Below are 22,500 nucleotides of genomic sequence, written 5' to 3' on the forward strand. Positions count from 1 at the left end.
TCTCTCTCTCTCTCTCTCTCTCTCTCTCTCTCTCTCTCTCTCTCTGCGTCTCTCGCTCTCTCTCTATCTCACCACTTCTGTTCGTGTCTCACTTCCCCTCAATTCCACTTAATGTCTCGTCACACGTACCCCCCCCCCCCCCCCCCCACCATCCCCACCCTCACACACACTCACACCAACCCACACCCGCTAACATCATTCCCTCCCCCATCTCCCCCACACATGGGGCCTTCTCTGGTTCTCTCGCTCTCTTTCTGTGTGTGTGTGTGTGTGTCTCTCGCCCGGTCCCCTGCATGGCTTTGTGCTGCTGCCACAATGCCAGGGGCCAGAGGATGAGGTCACTCTCCACAGGAGAACCGCAGGCTTCACTGAACCCCTCGGGGACCGCGACCAGAGCAGGCGACGCTGGCACCCCTCTCCCCCAACACACTACCACAAACTACCGTTCTCAACACATACTCACTACAACAAACTACCCCTCTCCCCCAACACAAACTCACTTCCACCATCTACCCCTTCTCCCCCAACACATGCTCACTACCACAAACTAGCCCTCTCCCCGTTCACATACTCACTACCACACACTACCACAAACTACCATTCTCCCCCAACACATACTCATGGTGTCTTCCTGAATCCTCGGAGTCACGTGCATGACTACTTGTGTGCGCATATGCTCGTTTATAAGTGCATGTATGCCAATACTATGTCCCATGCACCATATGTGCACCTCTGTGTCATATCTGTGTCTTAAGGCTGTGCATGTATGGGACTCGATTACAGAGCCTTCATTTTGGAGCTGGGCAGAGTTTAGAGCATGTAGTCTCAGTGGGAGAGGTAGTGAACGCCTGAGTTTAACTCTGCTTCAGGAACGGAGGCGTAATCCCTGCTGAGTGCCACAATACATTTGTAGCGTGGTTGAAAGCAATTCCATTAGTCTGTATGAGCCATTCACAGCGCAGCGTGCTTATGGGAGCGCCTGTTTACTTGCACGTGTCCCTGTGAAGTATGTCCTTGATAAAAACAAATGTGCGCTACAGAGACAAAATGTTCTCTCCTTGTGTGAGGGACTTTGTGGGCCAATGGCCCTGCGTGTACGTGTGACCATTTGCTAATAAGCGTAGCGCCCCCCATCATGTCCCACACATCCCCACGTAGGCGCTCACTCAGGCCAGACGTTTGGCCCCCGGCTCCCCATTGACCAACACTCATTAGCCCGCAGTGCGGAGGACCCTCGGACGCTGCCCCGTGGAACAGCCAAACCACCAGGCCATCGTGGCCTCCTATTGTATACGTTTTTGTTTAGCTTTGTCCATGCCTGTGAGACGGGTTCCAGTGCAGAGCCAGGGACAAGGGGCCGTACCTCCACCGTGACCGTTTGACTGGCGAGCGGCTCCTATGCTAATTTAAACGTCTAGATCCGAGGATCCTCAAGGCTTTTGGACGCTCAAGGCAACTACAGTTGTTCCGATTCTGCCTAAAATGCAGATCGGGTATCGGCGAGTACGCAAGTCTATGCGCCGATCCGATACCATCGCATGACTAGCTCATTTTCTAAACAGGAACAGAACCTTACAAACACGTGCTAGTAAGAAAAGGTTCTACTGGTATTTACAGTGCTCGATGCTGTATCGGTGTATACTCGGTATCGGCCGTTGCTGAAATTCAGGAATCGGAATCGGTATCGGGAAGGAAGAAATGGTATCGGAACATCCCTCAAGTCAACCTGTTCTGTACTAAGGTTTGGACGACGAGCAGCGAGACAACGTGGATTCCTTGAGGACGCGTGTTACAAAGCAATGTGGAAGTCGTTTTCCTGCCAGCAAGCGAGCCGCTGTATGCTTCCCTGGCGAGCGGTGATGTAGCCACTTAGCATGTCGCTAGCCCTAGCACATTCCTCGCTGTTAGCACTATGTTCGGTGGGTGCTAGCCAGCTGCCAAACACTGTCCAGGTCCGAAGTCTCCGGGGGTTTGATGTCGCTGTCTGCATATAGCCAGCGAGGGGCTTTGCATCACTCAGATGTCATCTCCTAAATGTCAGCTATGTCCCCCCCCAACACCACATGCACCGTAGGGTGCTGATTACATCATCGCCACGGGCGCTATTCGATAGGACGGGGGGGGAAACACAAGCACACACATGTCCACATCCACAGTGTCTCAGGTGTGTGTGTGTGTGTGTGTGTGTGTGTGTGTGTGTGTGTGTGTGTGTGTGCGCGCACACACCGTTTCAGACAGACATGGACAGGCATCCAGACACATACTTTATGCATGGATTTTCGCTTCCATACATAAAGACACATACATACACGCACACATGCACGTGCACTCACGCACCCACCAACGCACACACACACACACACACACACACACACACACACACAGGCCCAGACACACACAGGCAGGCATCAGGCCACACATCTCTTCTTTCCTTGCTGCTTGTACTCTTCAGTCGTTCCCTAGTAGACATCTCAAGTATTCATTTCCTTCCTTCACTTATCTGGATCACGTGCCTCTTCTCCTCTCAACCTGTCCACCCGTGATCTCTCAGTCCTTCTCTCTCTCTCTCTCTCTCTCTCTCTCTCTCTCTCTCTCTCTCTCTCTCTGATGTGGGGCCCAAGGGGGATGCTCCCCCTCTGTTTATTTTCCTCTCCGTCTGTGTGTCACAGTGTATGTTTGAATGTGCATAAGTGCTTGTGTACATTCATGCACAGGTGAGTCTTTCCGTATGTGTGTGTGTGCTGTGTTGTGTTGTGTAAGCACCTCTCGGTCTGAACCGCTGACAAAGGACAGCTTGTGCTTGGATGGGCTCCGTTAGTGCTTACCTCGTGCTCTCTGAGAGGAGGCGGGAGGGGAGAGGAGAGGAGACTCGAGTGGCATGGGGGTGGGAGTGGGGGGGGAGCCAGAGAAAAAAGGAGGAGGAGAGGAGAGGAGACTTGAGTTTGGAGGAGGTGGGAGTGGGGATGAGTTGGGAGGAGGTGGGAGGAGGTGGGAGGAGGAGAGGAGACTCGAGTTGGGAGGAGGTGGGAGGAGGAGAGGAGACTCGAGTTGGGAGGATGTGGGAGTGGGGATGAGTTGGGAGTAGGGAGGAGGTGGGAGGAGGTTTCAGAGGAGTGGAGGTGGGGAGGAGAGGAGGTGGGAGGAGGAGAGGAGACTCGAGTTGGGAGGAGGTTGGAGTGGGGATGAGTTGGGAGGAGGTGGGAGGAGGAGAGGAGACTCGAGTTGGGAGGAGGTGGGAGTGGGGATGAGTTGGGAGTAGGGAGGAGGTGGGAGGAGGTTTCAGAGGAGAGGAGGTGGAGAGGAGAGGAGGTGGGAGTGGGGAGTCAAGGGAAGAGGACGTGCCCTGAGGCAGCGGCTCGTTGTGTGATGTCTAGCAACGTGTCAGGTTGTGTGTAGTTTTGCGTGTGTGTGTGTGTGTGTGTGTGTGTGTGGTAGAGAGTTTGCACATGGGAAAAAGACTTATGGCACCTGGGGAAGACCCTGTATTTTACTTTAAAGGTTTTTTTGGGGCTTTAATTTATGTGATTTTTGTGATTGATCGTTTATTTGCTCTCTCTCCCCCCCCCCCCCCTCTCTCTCTATCCTGTTTTTCCCTCTCTCTCTCTCTCTCTCTCTCTCCCTCTCTCTCTCTCTCTCTCTCCCTCACCCTTTGACGCCGTCGCCTGTAGACTCATCCAAGGGGTGCAGGCTTAGTGGTGTCAGCGGCTGGTTTAGAGGGGTGTTTCCCCTCCTATATACGCAGGAAGAAGCAGTCCAAGCCCCCCCCCCCGCCCTGGGGCAGAGATTGAAGGAGGGTGAGGTTGGGGGGGAAATGTTTAAATAGTGTCTGAGAAGTATGCGCCACAAACGAAAAAACGTTGAAAAATGAATCAATGTCAACTACATGAAGTGGGAACAAAAGAGTTACGATGTACGGTAAAATGAAGGGACGACTATTTAATGGCAGGGGCGTAAATGTCTTATTTGGCTTACATATATATATGTGTGTGTGTGTGTGCCATATAGCCCATGTGCATCTTTTTCTGCTATAAATGTATGTTTGATCATAATCTTCCAGTGGAAACTGTGTGTGTGCGTGCGCTTGTGCACTGCGGTGCGGTGGAGGGGAAAGGGGCCGGCAGGTCAGACATGTTGACCATGTTTTCTGGCTGACGTCAGCGTTGATCACCTGCTGCTGTCTGCCTCCATGCGATCGACGGGTAGTACCTGCGAGACCGGCCTTGGCCCGCCGCGTGAGACACCAACGGTCCGCTGTTAGCACGCCAGAGCCCACATTAACCACGGGGAAACGCCTCCACACCCATCATCATCACGGCCCCACCGGCGGAATTCCAATAAAAAGCAGTACTATTACCATTATTATAGCTGCCAGAGCTCCCTTGCATCACAACTTTGCAAGGGAAAAAAGCCCCGCTCCTCTCCCCGGCTTGCATGCTATTCATTCCATTAGTCCATTCCAAAACAACCCCGTCCTATTTCACTAAACCGGCTCTCCAGACTCACGTCCACACTTGTGTTCTTCAGACGAACCACCCGGCCCGAACCTTCATCTCTGAAACAATTGGAATCGGTTTTGCTGGATCGTCGGCGCGGCCACAAACGCGCTCCCCTCCTGGGAACGACCCGTTCGTCGCGGCGGCCTGCGGGGCCAGAGCAGGGGCCAACCGCCAGGGTGCTGCCGTGGCTCTCATGTTTACCGCCCTGCCACGGCCAAAGTGCCTGCTGTTTGTTCTCGCCCTCTCCGGCACACCCTCTCTCTCATCTGCTCCTCCTCGCATCCTCCTGACAACCCTCTTCAACCTCCTCACCGTTTCCCTTTCGCACGCTCCCTCTCGCTCTCTCTCTCGCTCTCGCTCTCTCTCTCTCTTTCTCTTTCTCGGTGGGACCGCGATTTTCACTCCCATCTCATAGTAGCTCGGCTAACCTCAGCTGACCCGGCTGTGTGTGTGTGTGTGTGTGTGTGTGTGTGTGTGTGTGTGTGCTCTGCTGTCCGCCATGTGACGGACTGTGGTTCTTTAAAAGGCCTGATGCTTCACCTTTGTGACCACAGCCTAATACTCACCGCCGCCACTGTAATCTTTTCCATGGTCTCTCCCCCATGTTTTCTCCACCTCTGTCTGTGTCTCTCTCTCATTCCCTCACTCTATCTTCTTGATCCTGTCTGATTCCGTCTGCGGTTTTCTGCCTCTCCCTCTTTCTGTCTCTCTTTTTCTTCTGTATCAATCCCTCTTTCTTTCTGTCTTTCTTTTTCTCCCTCCCTCTTTCCCTCTCGCTTTTGCTCTTCCTCTCCCTTTCTCTCCCTCTTTCTTTGGCTGTTTCGCTCTTTCTCTTGCTATGCTCTCTCTCTCTCTCTTACCCTCTCCTGCTCTTTTCCTGCTACTCTCTCCCTCTCACTTTTACTCTCTCTCTCTCTCTCTCTCTCTCTCTCTGTGCCGCCTTTTTCCGCAACCGCATTAGAAAAGCCCCACACAGCCGGTCCACTGTGCCCGCCCCGTCGCCATGCCAACAGCATCCCGGTGCGAGGTGTGACGTGGCCGGCAGGCCGTGGCCCCGGGTGAGGGTCAGAGGCAGGGTGCCCTGATAGTGTATCAGAGGATACGGCTCAAAGGTGTCTGCACAGCTACTGTGTCAGATGGCCTTTGCTCCACACTGAAACTGGTGTGTGTGTGTGTGTGTGTGTGTGTGTGTGTGTGTGTGTGTGTGTGTGTGTGTGTGTGTGTGTGTGAGAGAGAGAGAGAAAGTGTGTGTGTGTGCGGGAGAGAGGGAGAGCGAGAGAGAGAGAAAGTGTGTGTGTGTGTGTGTGAGAGAGAGCGAGAGAGAGAGAGAAAGAGAAAGTGTGTGTGTGTGTGTGTAAGGGAGAGAGAAAGTGTGTGCGTGCCGGTTTGCATGCTCATGTCGGCGTTTACGGCTATGTTGCCACCACAACAGTTTATGTGACCGACCCTTATCTTGTTATTTGAAATTATTATTACTGCTTTGTTACCATGGTGTCATTACACACCTTCCTTGCAGTTTCCACTCCGTCTTTCTCCCATATGTACTATTTCTGGCTCTCATTTCTCTCTCTGTGACTGTCTGTCTGTCTCTCTCTCTCTCTCTCTCTCTCTCTCTCTCTCTCTCTCTCTCTCTCTCTCTCTCTCTCTCAGTCTCTCTGTCTCTCGCCCCCTCTTTCAGTGTCTTAGGTGGTCTGATGTTAGCAGTTGTGTAATTGCCACTCTTACCACTGGACAGGTGTTAGCCACCGTCAGCAGGTCACACGGGATCAATGCTATAAGCCCAAGGGCCTGCGGGTGTTTCAGCCGCACACACTCGCGCACACACACACACACACACACACACACACACACACACACACACACACACACACACACATACAAGGGGGGGGGGGGGCAACAGCAGACTGACTCTGTGACTCTGATGTTGAGCTGCAGGCTACCTGCAGCTCAACATCCCCTTATAAAGTGCGGGGCCAGGTGTGAGGGTTTAACACGATGCGCTCCCCTTCTCAGACGACGTCCAGAGACTTAAAGAACCACGGATCCCCCTCCCCTTCCGTGGAGCCACGTCTCCAAAGGACGCCGTGTTCGCTCGGCTTAGCCGTGATTAGGACCTGGAGCGCAACAGCAGGAAAAAACAACCAGGGGCTGAAGGCTCTCAGTCAAAATACCTTTTTAATGGGCAATAAGCTGCTGGCTTCAGTTCGTCATTCGTTAGGCGGGATGAGAAGTGTGTGTTCTGGCAGGACACCCGGGGAAGAGAACACAATGCATAGCCTCTCTTTCCACTCCTTCTCCTCCTCCACCATCTCCATCTTCTCCTCCTCCTCCTCCTCCTCCTCCCCCTTCTTAATTTATCTTCTCTATCACTTCTTATCCTTCTTCTCACTCTTCACGTCCTCCCTCTTCTCCCTCCTCTTCTCCCTCCCTCTCCTTCCTCTCCTCCCTCCTCCTCTCCTCAGCCCAGTCAGAGCCTCTCTCCTGGCCTCCCTTGTCGTTGACCTCTTTTAAATGGTCATTGCCACAGGCCATAAAGTATTATGTCCACCTATAAACCCTCAGGACGTCCTCCACTACACACACACACACACACACATAAAAACACACACACACACACACACACACACTGCACACCGGGCACTCCGCCTACCTATACATCCCGACGGGGCCAGCTCCCATCAGCCGGGGCCAAACAGTGGGGCTTAACGCCGTTCTGTCGGCCAGTGTTTGTCTGCAGCTAAATCTTAAATCTGCCAGCGCTCGTTGGGCTCTCCGTGTCTCACCGGGGCTTCACAGCACGTCTGCGGTGAGCCGGCGAACCACAGCGGTGTCGGAGTCATGTGGCCCAGTTCCATTGCGCGTCAGGCTCTGGCGTGCGGCGCGGATGTGAACTGCAGCGCTGCAGAGGTTTGGTAGTGAAAGGCTTAGTTCAGAAGGCTGGGAGTTAAGAGAACAGGCCTCAAGGCATCATGGTGCTGGTACATAGTGCCCTTGAATGCATCATGGTTCAATAGCGTTGATTTATTTCACTGATAAAGGGAGGATGAGGAGAATTCAAGGTGCGTTTCTGGTTATGATTCTGAACGTGATGCGTGACACACGCTGCAATCTATATAGAACAACTCGGAACTAGAATCATTTAGATTTGACTAAAACACATACACGTGGTAAAAGAAAAGCCGCAAAAGAAGAAAAGAAAAGGAAAACTTGTAACCTGTGAGAAAAAACCTAAATCAAGACAGGTGCCCTGTCTTGTGTCCTCACTGCTGTGTGCTGTCCAGGAACAAAATGTTTCCCCACCACTTGGATATCCTGGGTTCGATAAAACACGTTTTTTCCATCTAAACGACAGCGTTTTCAGCAACGAGATAAGATGTTTTTTTATTAAGCCCAGCCGGGTTATTCAGGGGGAACACGTCCACCGAGGAAGTGTTAGACTCACAAACACCTGGGAACCATGAGCTAGATGTTCCGTCGAGGAGTTGGACGTTAAACCCTGGACATTAAACTATGCTCTTGGTAGTCTTTCATCAGTGGGGCCTCATAAAGACACTTTCCATCTCTGTGTGATATAATAAGTCATGAGTCAGGCTTCGGTTGTTGATGCCAACAATGCTTTTGTACGACAACACCACAATCAAACACTTTGGCCCATTAGTCGTGCTTTGAAGTCTTTGGACCTCCACTTGTTTGTTTTGATATTCATTCCTACTAAAGCTTCATCCGGCCAATCAGAGGGATGCTCTACAGTGACACTATGGTACCTCATCTATGCATATCTTTAGCCTTGTAGCATAATTGGCCAAGTCATATTTCAACGTCATTCTTGTATTTGGCACAAAAAATGCCTATGTCAAATAGATGACTCGGGCAGATAGTGATTATGGAATGTAAAAAGCACTCCGATTGGCTTATGAAATAGCCAATGTGGCACATAAATCAGCAGTATTAGAGTAAGATTAGGCATCAGAATTTGGCCAAAATAAGACTCAGGCAATTATGCTATGAGGCTAACGATATGTGATATTTACCACTGACTTTGTGAGGGGACAAGTCAGCGACGATACTCCCTGGAGGTGCATTTCTCTTGCTTAACATCCCTGCATCTCTATCTGTACTAGACATTGAATCCTAAACATGAAGTGCACATGATGTGCTTCCAGTCTCCAGGCAGGGCAGCACAGACTCCGGTCCATACTCTGTCTGCAGTGACCCCCGTCAGCCTCGGTGCATTCTCCTCCATCAGAGAACAGCCTCTGCAAAACACACAGAGTGGTGTGGTTCCCCCCCCCCCCCCCAGAGCAAGCATTCACAATCCCTCTTAACCAGGGAGGGGGGGGTGGAGGGGGGTTGCGGCTGGGACCCAGCTCTTCCAACTTAACTTGTGGAACTAATAAAAGGCCAACGTGGGTGCCCAGCCCAGGCGGAGCTCCGTACGTCGGGGGGGGGGGGTTCCCCATAGTGCAGTGCTGGATGGGCGCAGGCCCGCTGTGCTGCAGAAATCACAAGCAGCCCATCAGGTCTGTGTTGTAAATCGGCCCATTAGGAAACGCAAAGAGGACAAGGAGGTGGTGGTGGTGGTGTCGGAGTAAGAGGTGGTGGTGGTGGTGGTGGTGGTGGTGGTGGTGGTGGTGGTGGAGGTGGTGGTGGTGGTGGTTGAGGTGGTGGTGGTGGTGGAGGTGGTGGTGGTGGTGGTGGTGGTGGTGGTGGAGGTGGTGGTGGGGGCAGCTTTTACAGACACACAGGCTGCGTTTACAGAGCCGTGTTTATGCTGTTGTAGGGGCTTTACTGATGGGGTGGGGGGGGCAGAGAGACCATCGGCTTTCATGAGAAACAAACATTCAGCTACAATGAGGAGGCTTGATTTAATAATGGCCCCCTTTTTTTATTGGTGTTTGGAAACAATAATGTGACTGTGTGTTTATGTGAAGGAATGAAAGGCGGGGAGCCTCTATCACACACACACACACACACACACACACACACACACACACACACACACAGTGATCGGAACTGCTGATAAGACCGTCGAATGACTGCTGTTTGAGTGACTGCTGCTTGTCTTGTGTGTGTCACGTCTCTCTCTCTCCCTCTCTCTCCCCCTCTCTCCCTCCCTCCCTGTGCTTGTTATCCTATAGATCTCTTATCAAACTATTAGCCCTCACCATTAGGCCTTATCAGCGCTCTCTTTAAACTTGATTGGCTGCCTGGCTTACATGATAGATGGACCACATTATTATGTTCTCACTCAGTCGATACTTCCTCTGCACACACACACACCCGCACGCACGCACGCGCACACACACACACACACACAAACACACATACATAGGGGCCCTCACACTGAAATGCACCTGCGTAGACGCAAAACAAACGCACAAACCAGTGATCTGCCGCAACCGATGTTATCTTAGGATGACATAGAACCATTGTGTGTGTGAGGGTGTGTGCGTTTGTTCTATTATTTGTTGTCATTATTTGTGTTTGTGTTTTTTTTTCTTCATTTATTAGGTTTATATGTGTGTGTGTGTGTGTGTGTGTGGGGGGGGGGGGGGGTCTGTTTTTATCCTTGATCATTCTGTTTTGTGTTTATATGTGTGCGTGGGTGCGTGTGCACGTGATGCTGTCCCACTTCTCATGCCATTCGCTCATGGCTTTGTGTCTCTTGCCCCCCCCCCCCCCCCCACTACTCTTCTTTAAGACTCCATGTCTCCCTCAGACAGCGGGGCCCATTGTCAGGGGGGGCCCCTGACTCCCCCTCAGGGTAAGGGGGGCCACAGGTAGCCGGGAGGACACCGCGGGTCGCTCCGTCCCAGACGGCAGCGGGGAGGGGGGCGGGGCTTCAGGTTGATGGAGGTTAGAGATAGCCCCTAGGAGGCGGGGCAGGAAGGTAAGTGAGAGGCGAGATGGCGGAGAGCAGGAAGTCGGGGAGAAGGAGACTGACAGTGACGCGAGGGCGGGGAGTGGTGGAGGCGAGGAGGGGTTGGGGGTGTAATTACCGGGTCTTTGTTGTTCCCCGTCCCGGGGGCTGGGTGGGGCTGGGAGGGTAATTACCGCCACGCCAAGGGGGTCAAGCGCTCTTCCTCGCATCCTTCCCCACTATGCGCCATCACTGGCCCGCCTTCGTCACATCGTCGCCGCCGGCGACGGCCTCATCAGCACCGCCTCGGCCTCAGACGGGCACAACCCGTCAGAGCAGTGCTCCTCTACTGTCCGGCCGGAACCCACTGCATCTGTTTCACCTCGGATCGATATAAGTTATTTGAAGTTGTAAGATTGAGCCCCTCTCAGTAAGTAGGCAGAATATAATATATTTGGGGCGATTCGGTATTATTGATCAAGCTCTTCCCTCACTAAGCCTCCCCACGCTGGTGCTGTGTTCCAATATCCACGCTTCCATGTGTACACTTAAACGTAGCACACTATCCGCACTCACTAAGTGCGCTCATTTTCAGACGTCAGTGTTGTTCCAAACCGAATACTCTTGCGGTGCACTCACCGGAAATCACGATACGTAGCTATGATGGCTGCCGTTGAGTACGAAAAGTGTACATCGCGCCACACTCCGCGACTTGACCGTTTTGAGTACACCATCCGGGTCCTTTCAGTACACTTCTATGGCTGATCAATTTGCACACTGGGGCAGGTGTGCACGTGTTTGGAAACACATGCACACATACTTTCACACAAACACACACACACACACACTTTCTCTTTCACACAAACGCACTCACACACAGACATATAAAACCTTAATGACATGACATCAAATACCTGTGTGTGTATGTACAGTGTGTACGTACAGTGTGTGTTTTTGTGCGAGGCTTTCAATGAGGAGTGTTTCATACCGTGTGGGCGTAAAGGGGCCGTGTGTGTATATAACTATAGTGTGAATGTGCTTCCAAATCCGCCCGCTTGCTAATGCTATGTCTGTGCGTGCCGGTGCACGCACACATGTTCATTATGCATCTGGAGATGCGTTAGTATACTTCCTAACCCTGTGGGCTGTAACATTACTGCTGGAGCTATCCAGCATCTCAAGGGCGCTCTTTAGTTCCAACAATTACCCATCAGAGTCGTTACGACTTCCAGAGCGCTCAATGACATCCTTGCGTCTTTAGTTGGCCGGCGTTCCGGCCAACTAAAGACGCCCTGCGCGCCCTGCCCTGCCTGCAGACCCCGAACTGACCGGGGCGGGGGGGGAAAACCCGGCCCTGGGCCCTGGCGCTTTGGATCAGAAGCCACCAGAGACTCGACATGACACGCGTGTAATCGTGCTGGATGCGGTGACGCCGGACACGCACACGTTCACACTCACACACACGCACACACACAAACACACTGACAGATACACATGCTGTATGTACACATACACATAAACATACACGCACTTGCACTCGCATAGATCCAAAACCCTGCTGAAACGGGCTCCCTGCAGGAGCTCTCTGCAGGCACTGGATGCGTCTTTGATATGCCTGACCCCCTATTCATTTTTTCTTTTCAATTTTTCTCCAGAAGACAGATGGTATGTGACTGATGCGGATGAATACAGCCTTAGGGAGAAGAGGAGCAAGGGAGGGAGTGAGAGAAAGAAGCTGGAGAGAGAGTGATCGAGAGAGCTGGAGAGAGTTATAGAGAGAGTGTGAGAGAGAGTTTGAGAGAGAGAGAGTTACCGAGAGAGAGTGAATGAGAGAGAGAGCTGGAAAAGAGAGTTAAAGTTAGAAAGAGAAATGGGAGGTGGGGGGGCGGGTGTTGGGGGGATCAAACGAGAGGAAGGAAGATCTTGTCCTCCTCCTGTCCCAACACATCCTCTCCGTGGAGCACTCATCTGTTGACGCTTCATGCATTTAAACGGCCCGATTAGCACTACTTGAAGGGCCCTTTTCTTCCCCCCCCACCTTTTCCAGGTCCCGAAAGAGAAAAGAAGTTTGTTTTCTCAGCTCTCCCTCCCTCTCTGTGTCTCCCGCTCCCTGTCAGACCAAGAGGTGCAAGCTTTGATGGCAGGCTAAGACAACAGCCGGGTCGTGCGCAGGCCTGCACGGTGCGCGCGTTCGAACCCCTCGCTCCCTGTGAAGCCCTTTCTCACAGGACGTCCCCGTGGGTGGCGAAAAATAAATCCCAAACGATAACTAGCACTTGATGTGCTGTTGATGCGTCCGATGTTTTCAATAACTCGTGTGTCATGAACGTGGGAAGCCACCCTCCGAAGTCGAAGGGCGACGAACAACAAAGGGCTTTTATTTTGTAAGAGGGAGCAGCTGGAAATGAACAAAAAGAAAAAATTGCCCTTTTCGATATTCCTTTTTATTCCCTTTTGTCCAACTGTTTTTGGGGGAATACCGTCAGTTGGGCTGGTGCTCTGAAGCCCCGGGCCCGATCTGGTGCTCTGGAGCGGGGGAACAGAGAGAGGGTTTTAATGGGCCGCGTGGGTTCATGTTGGCATTGAGGGTGCGTTTGATCTGCACTGTTTTGTAGCGGGGCGGGCGGGCCCGTTGGGGGTCAGTTGGGGATTTTATGTGTATGATTGCTTGACTTGGGGGAGGAATCCAAATATCTGTACGTACAATGGACTTTGTGTGTCTGTGTGTGTGTGTGTGTGTGTGTGTGTGTGTGTGGGTCTGTTTGCGGTTTGGTATGTTTTTGTGTGTGTGTGTATGTATGTTTGCGGTTCGGCGTGTGCGTGTGTGTGTGTGTGTGTGTGTGTGTGTGTGTGTGTGTGTAGGTTTGCGGTTTGGTATGTGCGTATGTATGTTTGGGGTTCGCTGTGTGTGTGTGTGTGTATGTTTGCGGATTAGCGTGTGTGTGTGTATGTTACGGTTCGGTATGTGTGTGTGTGTGTATATGTTACGTTCGGTATGTGTGTGTGTGTGTGTGTGTGTGTGTGTGTGTGTGTGTGCGTGCGGGTTTGTTTTGGCGTGGTCCCTCATTAGAACACATGGGGCTTGGGAGACGCATTGTGAGAAAGGCGATGTTTCACATTAGGAGGAATTCGGCGTTGTGCTCTGGGGTTGGCTTTGATTACGTACGTCTGTGTGTCTGGGCGCCTGCACGGTCATGCCGCTTCTACCTCTCCGCTCTCTGTGCACGGCTACGTGTGAATACACGCGTGTGCATGTGTTTACCGTGGGGTCACATGGAGTTCGCCCGCCTGTTTTCTGCGCCTGCGATTGTTTGTGTTGGAGTGAATCTGAGTCCCTGAGATGACAGAGTGAGCTCAGTGACGACGTCCACTCTTTGAGTGTGTGTGTGTGTGTGTGTGTGTGTGTGCGTGTTCACAGGGTATAAAGAAACAGCAACACATGAATGTAAGGTATGATGACTATTAATTAACTGAGGTCCTGTTTCTCCCTCCCCATCTCTCTCTCTCTCTCTCTCTCTTTCTCTCTCTCCGTACAGTGACATATTCGATGCCATGTTCCCCGTCACTCACATCGGAGGGGAAACAGTCATCCAACAAGGTACTGTCTTCTTACTCCTCAGCTCATCTAAAACCTTACTCACTGTGTTAAAATCCCCTGACATTTACTATTTAGAAAATGAACGAAAACAACATACTGTATTGTTACCTCCAGCAATGTACTACTTAGAAAATAATAAAATATGTCTCGCAGCATTCCAATTTGCTGTTTAGAAAGCCAAACAATATTCCGGACTGCAACGTGGTGCAGTGCTGCATATCAATCACAGCGCTATTAAGGTGTGCAGTGAGTTCTGTGTAAACAGTCAAGCGGTGAACAATAACACCTCAAAGTCTCAGGACAGAGATCGTGTGACTCTCTGGCTCGACAGCTACACTGACTTTACGACCAGGGATCCATTTGTATTCATTACAAATCAACAGGGCAAACACTTAGCAGATGGAGTGAAGCAACAGTCCTGTGGCCCTAATACAATGCATTACCCAGTAGAACTCAATATGTTGGAGAAGGGAGCTTTTTTTAACAAGAAGTTGGATGACAGCTTGCCCACATTGGGTGTTATCAACATCATCTGTGATTGGAATGTGAATCATTGTTTCGAGATAACAAAAAGATGTATACCTCTTTGCCAGAACACGTGTTTTAAAAAGATTTTGACGTAGTTTATGTTTTATGAGACTTAGTATTGGAGATATATCTCCCAGTGTCATGAACAGAGCAGTGGTATTCGGCACGGTAGAGAAATGCACGCGACAAACTACCGCAAAGCGAACTCCACGTTGAGTGTATACTTTATGGCGTTTAACACTTCTATGGGCCTACGGGCCTCCCGTTGGCACACACACAGAGACACACACACACACACACACACACACACACACACACACACACACACACACACACACACACACACCAAACACACCCCTACCTCCCCGGCTGCGACCAGCTTCCGTTCCCGTATCAGTCCTAATTTGGTGATAATGAGTCTGGCTAGCAAACCAGACCCAGTCCCTAACCACTCCGGCCCATTGTGATATACAGTAGAGCAGCCCAGCTCCTGATATACTGTATACACACACACACACACACACACACACACACACACACACACACTCTCACACACACACACACACACACACACACACACACACACACACACACACACACACACACACACACACACACACACAGACACACGCACACACACACACACAGAGAGCTAATGTCTATGCTACTGTAAAGCCTCTTCTACCGTACCCTATGGGGGACACTATTTAGACACACGTTAAGAGTTACAGAGGCTAATGGCTCAAACAGTGTTTACAAAGGTTCCAGTGTACCGTAATCCTACCTCTGCGTTAGTGTGTGTGTGTGTGTGTGTGTGTGTGTGTGTGTGTGTGTGTGTGTGTGTGTGTGTGTGTGTGTGCGGGGAGGGAGGAATGTGCTGGATTTCACTTTGCCATCTGTCGTGGAGTCGGGGATGCAATACTCTCGCTCTGGGAAAACCTGTGTGAGCTGGGAATTTTGAGACACGATTTCTTTCCAGATATCTTGGGATCTATTAAAATGATTGACCGCTAGGAAGGAATGCGATGTGATCGGTTGGTTAGTGGTGGGACAAAATGAAATTCTAACGACACTGCTGAGGAGACTGTTTCTTGTTGTGTGTGTGGGTATCATTTCTCCTTTAAAGTCTCAAACTTCTCAAATGTTCAATGAGAACAGTGATGTACGGTGTGTTATGGTAATAAAGCTTGGCTTTCCATGAAGTCATTACAATGACCAACTAAACACAACTAAAATGGGCCTAGGGGGAATTCAAGCAATGAAAAGAATAAGTCATATCCAAAAACAAATGTGGATCAATAAGTTATGAGTTCATGTTTGTACAGCTGCCGTTTCCCCAAACATCCAGTAACATGAACAGTTTTTAACTAACCCTTAGTAAACAATAAAACATCTCCATCAATTTAAATGAGTGCGCTGTAGGAGAGAGGGAATAGGAGAAAGGGAACAGGCCAGAGGGAAAAGGACAGAGGGAACAGGACAGAGGACAGAGGGAACAGGACACGGGGACCACAAAGCAACAGTAGCCATGGAAGAGGCCTGTGTGTGTTTTTTTTTCTTCCCTTCGTTTGACCGCAGCCAAAGAGCTCGTTACAATTAGTTTGTGTTGAAACAAGACCGTGCTGTGGGCTAGAGTACATCAACCTGTGTGTGGGTTTGGTCCTGTGTGTGTGTGTGTGTGTGTGTGTGTGTGTGTGTGTGTGTGTGTGTGTGTGTGTGTGTGCGTATACGTGTGTGGGTTCTGGTCAAATATTTGCTTGCGCTCTCAGGCTCAGGGGAATTTGAAAAGCACAAAACAAAGGCTTCAGAGCCAAAGTGATAAAAGACAGGAAGAGTGGGAGAATGGAGAGACAGAGGGAGAGGGATTGGACGAGAGATAGTCGAGATGAAAGAGAGAGAGAGACCGAGGGAGAGGGCAGGAGAGGAGATAGCAGAGAGCCAGGTTGCAGCAGGTTATAGCGTGTGCGTGTGCGCGTACGTGTGCATGTGTGTGTGTGTGTGTGTGTGTGTGTGTGTGTGTGTTTGTTTATGTGCATGTGTGTGCGTGTGTGTGTGTGTGTGTGTGTTTGTGTTTATGTGCGTGTGTGTGACAAACGGGCCCCTATGATTAACGAGGACTCTCCACTCAGTATTAATTAGCCGTGTGAACTCCTGTGAACTTTACACACAGCCCATACCTGGGCCTTTCCACTACTGAAAATACCACACACACACACACACACACACACACACACACACACACACACACACACACCGGCACAGGCCCACGCATACACACAAAAAGGCCCACACATATACACAAGCAAAGCCAAACACCACCACTTAATAGCAGCAAAACACATACACACACTTGCATACTCATGTCTTGTACACACATGCACAATTACACACTGGTCCCTGTAAGTGGGGCGTCGCCCGTGCTGCTGTCCTTCCAGGTATTTGAAGACCCCCCCCCGCCCACAATAGCCTAAACCTTGAGACTAGTAGAACAGGCACTGAGTAGGGAATTTATCGGAGAAGCTTATGAATAACGAATAAAGTCCGACCGACATATCAGTTTTATTATTTATATTGGCTGATATTGCCCAATAACAGATTTATCAGTATCGGAACAAATCCATTCCGATATGGGCCGAACTTTAGAAACGGTGTTGATTTAAAAACGTAATCACCTCTTTATGAATCCTCTACCGGGTGGTTGAACCTCCAAATGCTTTGACTTAGCACAACCGCGCTAACACTCCCAACACCAACAGCTTTACATCCTGTTCTGTGTGAAGGGAAGTAGCTGCTCCCCATACTATAGGTAATGGTTCCTTCGTTTTTAATGTGTGTAGGTTTTAATGTGATGTTGCCAGGGCCCGAAGCATTGATGAAGGGTGAGCAGCCAATCCCAAGGAGCTGTTCTACCCCCAGGATACCATGATATATATATATATATATATATATATATATATATATATCGAATAAAGGTTGATATATCTATATTTTGAATATCGGATGATTTATTGATATTGGTAATCTTTTGCTCCTTAGTATCGGCATGGGCCCCTAAAATCCAGTAATGGTAGAGCTCTGACGATGAACACGTGGACCGCACTCATATTCCGCTTCCCTCGTCACTCTGGGCATGCGGACCACTTTGCCAGGCACTGCTTAACACAAACTTAACACCAACGCAAACCTATCCAGAGGCAGGCGGTGGCAAGCTCGCAAGGCGACCACCATGTAGGGCCATGTGGTCACAGGTTGGGTTGTTTTAACTGGGATTCCGTCCTGGAGTTCCATGGACCCTTGGAGAGGGGCCGTCCTCTCAGGAAGAGCCCTTGATTACAACGCCTCCGCTGGTCTGGCCTCTCGGTGGAACCCCCGCCTGCCGCCATTTTTTTGGAGTTAGCCGGTAATGCTGCGGTTGTTAGCTAATTTATTTTTCCTTCATTTTTTATGTTTTATTTATACTTTTTAAATTCTACATAACAATCATAACATTCACCAGAACAAAAACAGGAACAAAGAGAAAAGAATAGAAAAAAAGGAAGGGTTGTATTTATTGCTGTGCTATTGTTGTATTGTTGTTTATTTATCACTGACTTTTATTTACTTGATCAATTCTGTGCACTGCAGACTCTTGTTAAAGTATGGTACCACATCATACGATTCGTCGCTGGCTAGGCATGGACCGTCTCTCCCCCTCGGCCAGACGACATGTGACCCAGATGTAGTGTTTGACTCCGGGGTGGAGGGGGCTGTTCACCGCGTCCTAGGTGGGCCAGGCAGGAAATATGGTCACTTAAGGACCGTCCCACTCCAGTTCCAGCAAGGCTCCTTGACTTCGTAAACCTGTGTGTGTGTGTGTGTGTGTGTGTGTGTGTGTGTGTGTGTGTGTGTGTGTGTGTGTGTGTATGATTGTGCATGCATGCGTGCTTGTGTGTGTGTGTGTGCGTGAGTGCACACGAACGTGCATGTGAGTGTGTCCAGGGCCCGGGCATTGTTGCAGCATGTGCAAAGGCCCCAGAACTTTTCAGACTTTCCGCTATTAAACCACACAAACAGAGCTTATGAAACCTGCTGCTGTGTTTTGCTGACAATGATCCTAGTTAAAGAACTGGCAGGCCCGGTGATGAGGTAGGGCTTTGTAAGGGAGAAACAGGCAGGTCTGATGCTCCGATGGGCCCCAGGGCCCCACAGGGGTGAGGCTTCATCGGGCCCCAGCAAGAGGAAGAAAGGCAGAGAGAATCACAACGTTGGCCATGTTCACTTTCTCTCTTGAGGGAAAGGGAGCAATAGGTTCAATATGTTGAACCTGAATGTTCAGAGTCCTGGAGCAGATATTCATGAGAGGTGCCCCAAGTGCCTTACAAAGGACCCTAATCTGTGAACGCACAGACCTGTTCTGCCCGCTTTTGTTTTGTTGGTGTTTTTTGTTCGATTTTGTGTGGCGAATGAAAGGGAAAGAAAGCCAGCTTTGTGCTCACGTCATTTGCTCTCTTCCCTACAGGCGACGAAGGGGACAACTTCTACGTGATTGACCAAGGAGAAGTTGATGTAAGTAGCCCACACAGTGAGACGCAACACCCGCCCGCTTCGTCATGCACCCAGATAGTCTTTCGCCCTGCAGGCTTCCAATGGGTTCTGCTGACTTTTACCCAGGCTATAAACTGTGACAAAATTAGTGAACAAATACAATGGAAGGAATTGTATTAATTGGCCAAGATTCGTTATGATCGCTTGTGTTTTGTCTTGATCTTTGGGAATCGTTCTGATTCGACAGTATTCAATCGTTGGTCGGCAGAATTGATCCGGTAGTCTTAGGAAGTGCTCATTCTAATATGCATATAAATACTTCATCCAACCTTCATCCAACCTTCGAAGGGAACTGAGTTGGAAATCCCAAATGGCTTCAAGTCACTTCAAGGGCTCCAGCCGTTCACTCTCCTGCTCATACACCGTTGAGCTCGGTGCAAACAAAACGGAGGTAGAGAGGGCCGCATCGCTGGGAAGAAACCTCCGCCTACGCCCCAGCGCAGAGCGTCAATACATCCCGGTAACAATACCCAGGCTGCGTTGACCCGGACCCGTGCTCCGTTCTGAGCCGATGGCAATCACCGGAGGGCTCCCTGCGTCTCTCAAGGAGCCTCTCCTTTTGTCTTTGGGAGCCTCAGAGCGACGGGGTTCAGTGACGCGACGCGGGAGGACGAAGACAACAAAGCCCGCTTGACGGAGAGCCAAACAGGAAGTGACCGTATCAGCTTGCAACGCCAAACGCCGAGACTGCAGGCGGGAGAACGGGCAGGCGGGCGTGGGGGGAGGGGGGGCGGGCAGGCTCGGCCGAGCGTGCGGCGGACGCGCCGTCTGACACGGGGAACGACGCGCCGCGACGGAAGGAGGAGAAGATGAAGGCGCCTCCATTAGGGTTAATCGAACCACCTGCCTGGACGGCTAGTCAAGCGATCCCGAACGCCTCCTCCATTGTCCTCCATCGTCCTCCATTGTCCTGCGGCTTCAGATGTGGGTAGAAGAGCGTGTGCTGCCGGGACTGTTGATACAACGTGTCCATCGGGCTTGTTGTCCTTCCCCCCCCCCCCATCCAATCTCTTTTCCGGCCTGTTATCTCCAAAGTAAGCTCCACGTAGGAGCGTTTAACAACAGTGATATGGGTCTTGATACAGTGCCGCCCGACAATGGAGGCTCTTCAGCTGGGAAGAGTCAAGCCTCCACCTCGGTCTCCGATCTGATTATCTCCGTCTCCAGATCTGTGTCGTCTCCTGTGAGACTCTGCGTGGGCTTTGTTCTCGGTGTTTTATCCCTGGGATCGCCACGCGTAAAAGCGCGGCACGTTTTACGATCTTGTTGGGATTCTGGCAATCTTCTGGATGACTGTCGTGAAGAATTGTTTATTTAGACGACGCTGGTCTTTCGATGAACTGTGGAGCAGCTGTGGCGTGTAAAAGGATTTTTAACGCTTTCTGTGAAGCGTTTCACTCCACACAAACAGCTGATTGGTCGAAGGAATATAAAAGACCATCAAGGCATTAACGGCATGCCCATATAAGGCCATATTAGTCCATAATTACATCTTACCCTACGGTTTCGAAACGTTTTGCGTTTTAGTCAAGATTTGGACCAGGATCGATTCACATGTAACCAGCTACATATCTTTTAGTTCAAAGTAAGTTGTTTTAGAGTTTGGTTTTCCAGTAACACAACCAAAAATGGTAACCTGAATTAACCCTTTATTTAACATTAGTCAATGCAGTAATAAGCATTAACTAATAATTAACCTGAATTTAATTAACAGTCGACTAATGGTGTAGTAATTGTCTACTAATGGTATCTATGTTAACTAAGGTTATCCTGTTAATCTTAACTACGGTGTTTATTTATATATTATTTAACCCAATAACCTTAACCCTAACCCTTACCTAACCCTTTTGCTAATGTTATATAATAATACTTACAACTGCCTAATGTTCTTAAATGGTTATTTAATGTACCTTTTTTTAAGTGTAACCGGTTTTCCTTTAAGATACTTTGGATGAAATCCTCACCACATGGCATATATTTATTTATTGTAGAGGGATAAATCGTCCGTTTAGATGCGGCTCGTCGCTTGATTTCCATTAAGGAGGATTTTTAATGGTTGGGTTTTTGCTCACTTGAACCAGCGGCGGCTCAGTGAAGGGCGAGAGAGCATGAAGATGATGTCTCTCATTAGTGGGGGTGTAAATCTGCCAGGAACACCGCAGACTGAGCCCAGGCCAAGTGCTGCTGCCGTCGCCATTGATGTTAGCATTCTCCCCATACACAAACGCCAGATACACACACACACACACACACACACACACACACACACACACACACACACACACACACACACGCACATGACGCACACACACACACATCTTTCCTTTGCAAACATGCAAAGGAAAGAAGGGCGCTAACCACTACAGATGCTGCCTTGCAAACACTCAATGCAACACAATACTGTATACATATATAAATACTCAATCACACTCATATACACACATACACACACACACACACACACACACACACACACACACACACACACACGCTCACACACACTCCCAAGCGACCGCAAACAAAATAACACACTGTGACAGCGCTTTCACATCATGTATTCTTGTAATTGTTCTCTCTAATTTCCGCCCCGGCACTTGGAGTTTACGATATTCTACTGTGACGAAGCCACGGACTGAATCACATGTTTGGAACGCTGCCTGATGGCTGCTGGCTCGGAAAATGCGGTTGCGTGCGTTTTGTAATTTCGACCGACTTAATGTCACGCCTTTCACTGCGCCGACTCGACGCATTACAACAGGGTCCGAGAGAGCTGAGTGAATCGATGCTGACGGAACACAGTTCGCCAGCGCTGTCATTGGCCCGCTAGTCTTCCCTGAGGCCGTATCAAATAATGGCATAATTCCTCTGTAAAGGAAATAAAGTGATGTAGTCCGTGTGGACGGCCATTTAAAACTTTGTCGATAACGAGGGACAGAACGAGATTTGGCAGAGGCGGCCATGACATTTTCTTTCAAATTCTCTCATCTATACTGATATATTCCTTTGTTCCCTCATGGGGAAGCAGTTAATCCATACCATGCGCAGTAGTGGAGTGACAATATAAGACAATATTCGTCTGTGAAAAACCGAAAGGTCCTGTGCATCGCGAGGCACCATATCGGGACTTCCTGTTCAGAGGCCCTCCGGTTCCTGGTGATTCCCACATGGTCCCTCTGCCAGACCTGGACAATAGAGCCTGCAACAAGCCTCCCCATTCACAGCAGCCACTGGGGAGGTCTACCATGGACCCCCACCACCTCCGCCTCCGCCCTTCCATCCTCCACCTGTCCCTCACCCTATTTTCCTTGCCATTCAGCCGACAGGTGGGAAGTGTGTTGACAAGGAGGGGAAACGGCATGGACCCCCAAATAGAAGATGAACAACGCTTTGTGGATGGAGTGAATGGAAATAACCCTGTGTGTGTGTGTGTGTGT

General features: G+C 50.2%; 1 protein-coding gene across 1 annotated transcript in view; it reads left to right on the top strand.

Annotated features, from left to right (window-relative positions):
* Positions 1 to 22,500, top strand: part of LOC307082565 (cAMP-dependent protein kinase type I-beta regulatory subunit-like) — a gene marked incomplete at its 3' end in the record, with an annotated part of 54,275 nt that overhangs the window by 28,042 nt on the left and 3,733 nt on the right. The window contains exons 5-6 of the mRNA XM_079746185.1: positions 13,893 to 13,954; positions 18,981 to 19,027. Of these exons, the coding sequence (XP_079602311.1) occupies positions 13,893 to 13,954; positions 18,981 to 19,027 (109 nt within the window). The remainder of the gene's footprint in view (positions 1 to 13,892; positions 13,955 to 18,980; positions 19,028 to 22,500) is intronic.

This window comes from Pollachius pollachius (assembly GCF_949987615.1).
Source record: "Pollachius pollachius genome assembly, chromosome: 11".
NCBI lineage: Eukaryota > Metazoa > Chordata > Actinopteri > Gadiformes > Gadidae > Pollachius > Pollachius pollachius.